Source organism: Rosa rugosa, chromosome 6 (genome assembly GCF_958449725.1).
Source record: "Rosa rugosa chromosome 6, drRosRugo1.1, whole genome shotgun sequence".
Classification (NCBI taxonomy): Eukaryota; Viridiplantae; Streptophyta; class Magnoliopsida; order Rosales; family Rosaceae; genus Rosa; species Rosa rugosa.
Genome location: NC_084825.1, coordinates 7294181 through 7305104, shown reverse-complemented (window position 1 = coordinate 7305104; position 10924 = coordinate 7294181). Strand labels below are relative to the sequence as shown.

At 40.9% G+C, this 10924-nt stretch overlaps 2 protein-coding genes across 2 annotated transcripts; both read right to left on the bottom strand.

The window, feature by feature from the left end:
• Positions 1-2486: 2486 nt before the first annotated feature.
• Positions 2487-5064, bottom strand: LOC133714701 (uncharacterized). Its single transcript, XM_062140910.1, has 2 exons — positions 3159-5064; positions 2487-2865 (listed from the first exon to the last, which is right to left on the bottom strand). Exons 1-2 carry the CDS (start codon positions 4240-4242, stop codon positions 2831-2833), a joined length of 1119 nt encoding a protein of 372 aa, XP_061996894.1. The 5' UTR covers positions 4243-5064; the 3' UTR covers positions 2487-2830.
• Positions 5065-5263: 199 nt separating this feature from the next.
• On the bottom strand, positions 5264-10130 carry LOC133714700 (disease resistance protein RPV1-like). The gene is made up of 5 exons (XM_062140909.1): positions 9426-10130; positions 8028-9123; positions 7584-7859; positions 6393-7481; positions 5264-6298 (listed from the first exon to the last, which is right to left on the bottom strand). The coding sequence occupies exons 1-5, from the start codon at positions 10046-10048 to the stop codon at positions 5687-5689; spliced, it is 3696 nt and encodes a 1231-aa protein (XP_061996893.1). The 5' UTR covers positions 10049-10130; the 3' UTR covers positions 5264-5686.
• Between the last annotated feature and the right edge of the window lie 794 nt (positions 10131-10924).

The window sequence follows — 10924 nt, the reverse complement described above, 5'->3', positions numbered from 1 at the left end:
ATCCATTTCAATATGGCGTGTTCTTTCATGAAAAACCGGATTTGCAGCTATATGAAGAGCTGCCTGATTATCACAATGCAGAATGGCCGGTCTAGGAATAGATATATGCAAATCAGTAAACAAATACTGTAACCAAGTAATCTCACAACACGTACCAGCCATTGCTCTGTATTCTGCTTCCGCACTTGACAATGATACTGTCTTTTGCCTCTTGGTACGCTATGAGATCAATGAGTCTCCTAAGAAAACACAATATCCCGTGGTAGATCGGCGGGTAATGGGGCAGCCAGCCCAATCGGAATCACAAAAAGCCTTCAAACTCAAATCATTATTAGAACTCAAAAGCAAACCTTGACCGGGAGATGCTTTCAAATATTTAACAATTCGAAGAGCAGCTGCCATGTGAGGTTGACGAGGTTCATGCATAAATCTACTAAGGACATGAACTGAATAGGTGATGTCAGGTCTGGTGATAGTGAGATATATAAGTCGTCCAACCAAACGCCGATACACAGCAGGATCCTTAAGCGGCTCACCTTTATTTGACAATTTGCATTCTTCCATGGGAAAATCAACAGGTTTAACACCCAAGAAACCTGTGTCTTTAATAATTTCCAACGCATATTTACGTTGAGATAGATAAATACCTTTATGTGATCGTGCAATCTCAATTCCAAGGAAAAACTTGAGGTCACCCAAGTCCTTAATGCGAAAACGGGCATGCAGAAACTCTTTGGTAGCGCGAATAGAGTCTAGGTTGTTCCCAGTAATAAGAATGTCATCAACATATATTAATAGTACTGTGAGGGAATTACCAACCTTTTGCACAAAGAGAGAATAATCAGCCTTGGATTGGATGAAACCGGCATCAAGAATGGCTTCGGTAAACTTGGAGAACCATTGCCGCGAGGCTTGCTTCAAACCATAGAGAGATTTGTTGAGGCGACACACATAATTCTCCCCCTGTCGCCGAAGACCAGGAGGAGGGGACATATAGAGCTCTTCATGCAATTCACCATTAAGAAAGGCATTGTTAACATCAAGCTGATGAAGAGACCATGCCTTACACGCTGCAAGAGCAAGAACGCAGCGAACAATAATCATTTTTGCAGTAGGAGAGAAGGTGTCGTGATAATCAATACCGGCAGCCTGTGTAAAACCTTTGGCAACAAGGCGAGCTTTATAACGCTCGATAGAACCATCCGCCTTACGTTTAATGCGATACACCCACTTACAAGCAATGGGACGCTTACCAGGGGGAAGAGGGACTAGCGTCCAAGTATTGTTGGCCATGAGAGCAGCAAGTTTCTCTTCCATGGCATGTTGCCAGTGAGGATCAGAGGCAGCCTGAGTATAAGATGTAGGTTCTTCGTCCCTGCTAACAGCGGCAATATAGGCAAGATGCAGCGGTGAATAGCGCTGATAAGATATGAAATTGCAAAGTGGGTAACGCGTACCTGGTGGAGGACTCGGCAGAGGAGATGACAAAGTGGGTGGAGGCAAAATCACTTGCGAGCAAACGTAGTCCCGGAGACGAACATTAGGAATAGAGGTCCGTTGTGAGCGTCGGGAAACAATGACGTCAGGAGGAGCAAGATTCGGGTCATTTAAAAGAAGAGGTTCAATGGGGGAATTTTCGACGGGATGTTGTCCGTCGATGGGAGGGACTGGAAGGGGTGAGGTCGAGCTGGAAGCGGTGGGGCTGGGCGGGAGGGGAGGATCGGTATGTGGTGCAAGAGGAGAAGGAGGAGGTGAATTGGATGGTGGGATAGGTGATGAGGCGGTAGGATTTGGCGGAGCAGAACGTGGTGAAGGTGCGTCAAGAATAGGAAGAGGCATGGGCTGGGAAGGAAAAGAAGGGGAGGATGATGGAACTACTGGATGGGAAGACGCAAAATGGAAGGTGTCTTCCAAGAAAATAACGTCACGATTTGTAAAGATTTTCTTGGTTTCGAGGTCATATAACTTATATGCCTTTTGGCCCATTGGATAGCCAAGAAAGATGCACTTGTGAGCTCGCGGAGAAAACTTGGAGGAAGGATTGACAGAGGTAGCAAAAGTTGTGCAACCAAAGACACGCATTCTTGAGTAATTAGGAGGTTTGTTGTAAAGAATCTCAAAAGGTGATTTCTTACGAAGCAAAGGTGTGGGAAGTCTATTAATTGTATATGCAGCGGTAAGGATGCATTCTCCCCAAAAATAAAGTGGTAAGTGAGATTGAAAACGTAGGGCTCTAGCAACATCTAGGAGATGTCGATGCTTGCGCTCAACAACGCCATTTTGTTGAGGCGTGTAAACGCAAGAATGCTGAAAGATAACTCCTTGCTCAAGAAAGAAATTCTTTAGAGAGAGAAATTCAGCTCCATTATCGGAGCGAAATTGTTGAACATGTGAATTGAATTGAGTTTTAACATAGGCAAAGAAATTCCGAAGTAAATGTTGCGTTTCACTTTTGTGACGCATCAAAAATACCCATAAGCGAGAAAAATCATCCACAATAGTGAGAAAATAATGAGCACCATGAAGAGAAGGCGTCTTATGACGTCCCCAAATATCACAATGAATAAGTGAAAAACATCGAGAAGTTGTTATTGAACTAGAAGGAAAAGGTTGGCGAGTTTGTTTAGCTAAAGGGCAAACCGCACACTTATGACTAGAATCAAAAACAAAGGAAAGAGAATTCTTTGCTAAATATTGTAGACGAGCAGGAGAGGGATGACCCAAGCGACGACGCCAGAGATCGGAAGAGATGGTAAGATGACAAGCAAAAGGGTGTTTGGCAGGGATGGTGGAAGACAACGCCACAAGGTAGTACAAATCTCCACGTCGCTTACCCACACCAATCATCATCCTCGTAGCCAAGTCCTGCAAGATACACCAATTTGGAAAAAAAGTCACCGAACAATGCAAATCATCCGTAGTTCGTCCAACGGACATAAGATTAACATCAAAGGAGGGAACGCATAACACATCTCTCAAAACTGCATTATTAATTGTAATAGATCCTTTCATGGTGATATTTGCCTTAGCACCACTGGGCAAAGAAACAGATGGAAAAGATGTGGTCTTGCGACTAGTAAAATATTGCGGTGAATTGATGATATGATGAGTTGCTCCACTATCGATTATCCATCGATTAGGATCAACTAATGACAAACCTGATGCAAACTCAGCAGCAGAAGCAGCGTTGGCTTGAGGAGTGGATGGTTTGGGATTCAATGCGGCAATGACTTGAGTGTACTGATCCTCAGTAAGATTAGGAAGTGTAGCCTGAAGTTCCTTGAAAGATGGAGTACAATCCACGTGATTGGCAGAGGCATTGCTGCGTTGCTGAGGTCTATTGCCATGTCGCTGATTGCGTTTGTAGAGACGGTGACCAGGTGGATAACCATGCTTCTTGTGGCAAGTTTCCTCAGTATGATAATATTTCTCACAATAAGTGCACTGAACCGGAGGACGATTGCGTGAGTTGCTGCCTTGGTCACCTTGATTCATTGCTTGTGGCCTGAGGACTGCCATGGTTGCCGCATTAGATGGGACAAGAGAGGCTGAGCCAAGTTCACGCTGCTTTTCTTCCTGGGTTACAGAAGCATAGGCCTGTCTAACAGAAGGCAATGGATTCATTAATAAGATTTGACCACGAGTACCTGCATATGATTCGTTCAACCCCATGAGAAATTGCATGAGTTTAGTGCGATCATTCTGAGCCCCACAGGTGCAATTCTCTGCAGTATTGTACGAGGCGAGTTCATCCCAAAGTGCCTTCAGCTTGGTATAATAAGCGGCAACGGACATTTGTCCTTGTTCAATTCTGTAGATATCACGTTGAACCTGGAAAATGCGTGGGGCGTTTCCCAGGGCAAATCGCTCCCTGAGATCTTCCCAAATCGCATGAGGAGTTGTGCAAGAGAGAACTGAATCGGCGAGGTCCGGTTCAAAGGAATTAAGGATCCAGGACAAAACCATGTCGTTGCAACGTTGCCATAGAGCGTGCTCTTCTGGTTCTTTGATTGCAGAAGGTTCTTTGATTGTGCCGGTGATGAATCCGGTCTTGTTCTTGGCACTCAAGGATATCCTCATAGCGCGGCACCATGAATTATAGTTGTCACCAGTCAACTTCTTCGATACAAGGAGCAAACCGGGATGATCAGAGTGATGAAGAAATAGGGGATTGGCAGATTCATCAAGAGAGGAGGTGCTGCCACCGGTTGCAGGGGAAAGAACATCGTCGTCAAGAGCCATTGGAATGGGATGAATGATGATGCTGCTGGTGCGGCAGAAAACAAAGAGCTAGGGATGGTTAGCCCTGCTCTGATACCATAAAAGATTATATTGGGACTGAATTCTTTTCTCATTGATATTGAGTAAATATATACAGAGTCTACAGCTAGCAAATCCCTACAACTTAGGGATATAACGAAGATACAAGGATATCTCCTAATTATACAACAAATCTATTACATTAATTACACAATATTCTCAACAATATGCTCTTCCTAATGAATTCATGCCCTTCGCAAAGTCGGATGGGACCAGCGCTGGCACTTGCAAAATAAAACCGAAATGAAAAGTACGTACATCTTTTCAAATTCTACATTACATCCAAACAGAACTTCACGCAAACTGATGAGGAAGATGTTAAGCAATACATCTATTATATCCAGCCAAAAGATGTCAAACATATATGCACAGACAGGACCATGTTTTCTATAAACTTCTAGCAGTTAATTCCACTTTCAAGCCAACATCAAATCATATTCCCCCTTCTTCTTGATGAATTCAAGTTTCATTAGTGAAACTGTAAAGAGGAAAGTAAGCTGATCAAGTCCACATGAATTTGCACTACTCAAGGAAAGTTCAAGTAACCTTTATACTTATGTACTGCCTCGACCCTCGCTATCTATATCAAATGGAATACCTTGAACCAGCAGAGATACACATTTTATTCAGAAAAAAAACCAATGCCATTGGTTATTTAGATCCACGCACCAGGCAGTTGGTGCAATCAATGCATTCTTATGGACTCTAGAATCGATGGCTAACACAACTCTGTACCAGAAAATTGCAAAAAAATGTGTCCAATGGTACAAGGATGGACTTCCAAAGAAAATTTAGGATCCGTACATTTTGTTGGTTTAGTGTATAAAAAGGCCCGGTCATCATTTCAAGGGGATCCACATAATTTCATACAAATTGCTAAGAATGCAATGCAAGGTTACTTAAAATTCTCTATAACAGCACACCATTCTACATGAGTACACAGTATACAAGTATAACATTAATGGTGCAAGCCTACAAGTGTACTGATAGCTTATAGACTATAATCAATATGAGAAGCTTTATATGCTTTTCCTATCAAACTAACTACAGAGAGGCAATTCAATTTATTGTAAAACTACTTCAATAATATCGGTTATGCAAGTAAGATTATAGTGCCATTTGGAAATAACTTGGGAGTCCTAATAACTAGGCAAAATAACAAAACTAGAGTGATCAAGACTCACAAACTGTAAAAGATGAAGGCAAGAGAGCTCCAGAAAGTAATTACTGCAGAAATTCAAATGAGAGAAGAGGAGGCATTGGCCATTCATGATCTGCAACTCATTTCCAACCATGGGATCAGAAAGTCCTTAATTATGGTCTTTCAGAGTGGCCAGTGGTGGATCCCCTACTTTTTCTGTCAGTCCTATAATTCTTCAAGCGTGCAAGTTCTGCTACCACTGCCACTGGTTTCCCCTGCAACTGGAATGTCAAAACCAATCAATCTATCCCCATAAGGAGACATCCCACTGCTTGATGAAGTGGTTGTTCGGTTCAACTCTTGCACATCTTCCTCATATATCAGACGGACTCCACACTCTCTCACCTTCACACCCGGCCCTCTGGTTTCAAATAAGAACTCCAACTGACCGTAACAGTTACGCCACCTCTCTGTACCAAAGTATTTATCACGAGATGCATAGAATAGCCACAGGTGATCTGACTTAACCTGGCAAAACTCTTCACTAAAGCGAAATGCAGGCTGTCTGCCATATACTTCCAATTCTCTTCCATCACGCTTCAGGCAACATACAAGATGATGTGTTGCATTAAAAGTCTTGAATTCATCCATATAAAGCTTATCCACTGGATGGTGCTCATGGAGTACAAAAACAGCACACAAAGCAAATCCCAAAACTTCATCTAAGCATGCAGGTCCCGTACTTAATGAACACCCAACACTCCGATGGCTGAACCACTCAGGAATATTACTTCCTGGAATTACCATATGAAAAGTTTCCCTCTTATTAGAGATTCCCTGTGCAAGAAGAGATAGGTTGTTAGTTGATTAATATGTACAAGTATATGAGCAGAAACGTACACACGCGCGCGCGCTCACAGAGAGGGAGTACCTGATACATGAATGTCTTCAGCATTTCAAATGCTATGTTATTGCATCCTTGATTGCCATTTAGATTGAAGCAATTGATGAAATTGAAATATGATTTGTTTAATCCGTTCAAATTTGATGCATCAAACAGGTATTTCAGTGAAGTACAACCATCTGCCTTTAAATCTAGTATACTATTTGATGGAAGGTCTGACAACTCTTGAAGTCTCTTGCAATTCTGCAAGTTGAAGTTCTCAAGCTTAGAAAGCAATCTAATGCCAAAAGGAAGACGAACAAAATTGTTTCCACTTAGATTCAAGGTCACCAAAGAGGGAAAGTAACCAAATTCGTTGGCAAATGCTCCTTCACCAAGATTGCAATTACTCAGGTTCAGATATGTTAAATTACACAGACCAGATATAGGCAAGCGGAAACTCATTGGCCCTGTATTCACTTTTTGCACCAATCCAGAAGGCAAGAACTTATTTACAGATCCCCAAACTACTTCGCATCCACGAAAGACTGAACCTCTCACATATTTTATGAGATCATGGGTAGATGACATTTCTATTGCAGACCCACTATTCACATCATTTTCCTCAAAACAGTCCATCTCCCCCACATTTACCTGATGTTTGCCAAGTTTCAAGCATCCAGAAAGATTAAGATTTCTAATAGACTTCAATTTATTGATGGTGCTCGGAAGACAGACAAGATTTTTGCAGTTGCTCAGATTCAATGACACAAGGCCACTCAGCCGTTCAATTGACACAGGCAGTTTCTCAATGGCAGTCTCATCAAGATAAAGCACCGACAAACGTTCCATATTTCCAACAAACTGGGGAATTTTCTTAACTTTTGAGCAGTTAGAAAGAATTAATGTTTCAAGAGATTCCATTTCAATTCTACTTGGCAGACTCTCGAGACTTTTGCAGTCTTTAAGATTCAGGACAATAAGCTTTTTGAGAAATCTAAGGGATTGATGGACTCTTACCAAATTCTCACATCCTTCAAGATCTAAACTCTCAAGATTCTGAACGCCTGCGAGGTCTGGGGTCTCCACAATGTTTTGAGAATGGCAGAGTTTGATGAACTTCAACTTGTCAAAATTCTGCTCATAAAATCGAAAAAGTGAGCCACCACACAGAAGAACAGACAACTTGCTTCATAGAGATAAACAAGTAGACTATTAAGTATTAACTAATAGCCATACCTTTGTTCCCTTCCAAAGCTGTCTAATGTTGCTGTAGCACAAGTTAAGTTCAATAAGTTCATCTGCTTCAAAAAATTTTGGGAGAGATCTTAAGGGATACCCAGTCCATTCGAGGAGTCTCAAGGAATTAGAAAGACAAGTGAGGCCTTTGGGAAGGTCCACATTATGAATATGGAGGAGACTGAGTTGAGACAAATTTGAAAAGGCTTCTGGATTCCAATGAGCCACTTGTAATTTAGTCAACTCCATTACCATGCCTTGGATTGAATCTGTTCCCTGATAATGAAAAACAAGAATAATAACTCAAGTGCAGAACACAAAGAATACCAAGACCTAAGCAGATTATAAGTAAATCTGCCTTATTTCTTTTTTTACACAATAATTGAAGTGCAGAACACAAATAATAACATGCTTAGCTTCTTTTTTTCATTATCAAACTCTTACCATATTTTTTTTCAGCACATTGTTGATGTCTTCATGAGACCATAGTCTACTACGTTTGCCCGGCTCTTTAGGAGACTGTTCACGAACAATTTCCCATCCCATTTCTTGTAGCAAATCATGCATCCACAGTTCGTTGTTGGAGATAGTTATGAGAGATCTATCAGCAAGAACACTTAAACCAATGACAGGGTCAAGCTGGCAATAGTCTAGTATTTGTGTCACACGATCCTTATCCTTCCCCTTGTAAAAGCAAGCAATATGTAGGAATATTTCTCTATCTTTTTCATCCAGTCCATCAACACTAATCCGAAGCACGTCAATAATGCGTTTATGTGGTGTGTTCTTTAGCCTATCTATTGCACTTGCCCATTCATCAATGCTTCTACCAAATAGAAAAGAACCTAAAACCACGAGAGCCAACGGAAGCCCCTGAGCATACCCTAGAATATGGTAGCACAGATCCAAATAATCTTCTGGTGGGGGACATTTCTTAAAAGCCCTCAAACTCAAAAGTTGAAGTGCTTCATCACAGTTTAACCCGTTAGCCTTGTATGTAGCATCAACGTCATGTGCCTTTAACAACTGAACATCTGTGGTGGTTATGATGATTCTACTCCCTGGACCAAACCAGTTGCGACTTCCAGCCAATTTCTCTAATTGTGTCAACTGATCCACATCATCAATAACAACAAGCACCTTTATTCTACACAACCGCCTTTCTATCATAGCAGCTCCTGTGTATTCATCCTCTATATTTTCAACTTTTGCCATCAGGATTTTGGAAAGAAGTTTTTCTTGTAGAGAAACTAGGGCATTGTTTTTAGACATTTCTCTAACATTGGAAAGAAAGCAGGTTCGGTCAAAATCCTGACAAATTTGATCATGGATAGCTCGAGCAAGTGTTGTCTTACCTATGCCCCGCATGCCATGGATCCCTATAAAACGCACCCCACAAAGCTGCGGGCATATGTAATTGCTTAACAAATCATCAATGCGGGAATCCATTCCTACGAAGCCCTTGTGAAAACTTGAAGATGTATACACGAACTTCTTTAGTATATGATTAACAATTTCGTCAATTATTTTTGAATCAGATCTGAGAAAATTTAGATAAAATTGTGAGTAAGAAACTTAGCAATGTAACAAAAGCGGCAAAAACAATATTAGCATTTAGCAAGATTAAGTGAATGCAAAATGGTAATCCACTGAGTCTCTCAAATTTACTGGATGTTCATTAATTACTCTCCGTTCGTATCCATCCCTCAATCAGAAAAAATCCCAATTTAAATCATAAAGAATAGTTCATTTTAAAAAGAAGAGATTATGTTATGGGATTGAATATCTAGTTTAGCAAGGAAACATATTAAGTTATGAGTAGTATGGAGGAAGGAGACTTACACATAATTCTTGGAATGCCAGCCAGAAAGATTGGCGACCTCAGTCAAAGCAGCTCTCCTGGCATTTAGTCTGTCCTCATTAAGCTTCCCATAAACTTCTTCATGTGCCCTTACTTCTACTTGGGGTTCCCATTCGGGGAGGTGAAAATTTGCCCTTTGGTGCCGCACATCAGAAGGATCCACGCCGTTTAAGAAGACGGGGAGGACTTGTTGGCCCATTTCTTTCATGCATTGAATAATCTTGACGAGTTCATCCAAGCACCATGACGAAGAAGCATAGTTCCATGAGAGAATGACAATCGCAGATCTAGAATCCTCAATTGCAGCTAAAAGTTCAGGCCTAATGGATTTTCCTTTCTCAAGCTCTGGCTCATCCATAAAGGTGAGAATTCCTCTCTGAGTTAGTGCAGCATACAGGCGACCGGTAAAAATATGGCGGCTATCTTCCCCCCTGAAACTTAGAAAGACATCGTATTTCCATTGACGACGACGAGAAGAGGTTGACGCCATCGATCTCCAAATCGGAATTGAATCAGAGTCGCCTGTTGTTGACGGAAATACTCTCTTTCTAGTCAATGGCCGCCGGGTGGAAGAAGAAGAAGAGGCTTCTTCAATGATCACCATTGAAAGCTGTACGTGGATAGAGTTTCTGGAGTACGGAGAAGAAAGAGGCAGAGTAGACTGGATTCTCAAAGAGGCAGAGATTTTGAGCAGGAAGTTTCCTTGTTATGTTTTCACAGTCATAAATGATGTCCACACATCTGTAAAGTAGAAACGCAAATGAGCCCACACCGTCCAGCATCCACTGTTAAATCCAGTCCCACACTCACACCAGTTTTGACCAATTGGTTATTGGTGTAACAAAAAGAAGATACATATTAATAAACGTAACTCCTAAGTACAGAAAGGCAATTAGATCATATCCAGACATCATGCAGAAGAGAGTAATTAGAATTTCATAATTCCTGCAAGAATCCTAATTCAATACAATTTTCAAGTTCCTAAATAACATATTATTGTCTTGATTAGCATTTGAGAATTAATCGCCTGTTGTCCACTTTCCACAAAATGATGCATTCCCCCACTGAACAAGAGAGAATTAGTTACCAAATAAAATCGATAAGCTAATTTGAGAATTAATCGCTTGTTGTCCACTTTCCAGCTAAAACGCCTCACATTCTACCTTGAATATAATATTCAACATCTTCAACTATCTATCTCATTTGGAGCCAACCCATTTGACATGCGTGGGTTTACTGTTATGAAAGCTTGTCATGGTTTTTGCATCTTTGACATACAGTCATGTCTTTTTAACTTGTCCTCATTTTTAGTGGTCTTCATTAGAATGGCTCCTTAATATATAATATTACAATCATTATTAATTTTATAAAAAAAATTACAATCATTTTGAAGCTTATAACAATCTATTCAAATTCATATAAAGACGTCAATCAAGGCGATAACTAATATCTCTAAAACGACTTAACCTATTACCACCAG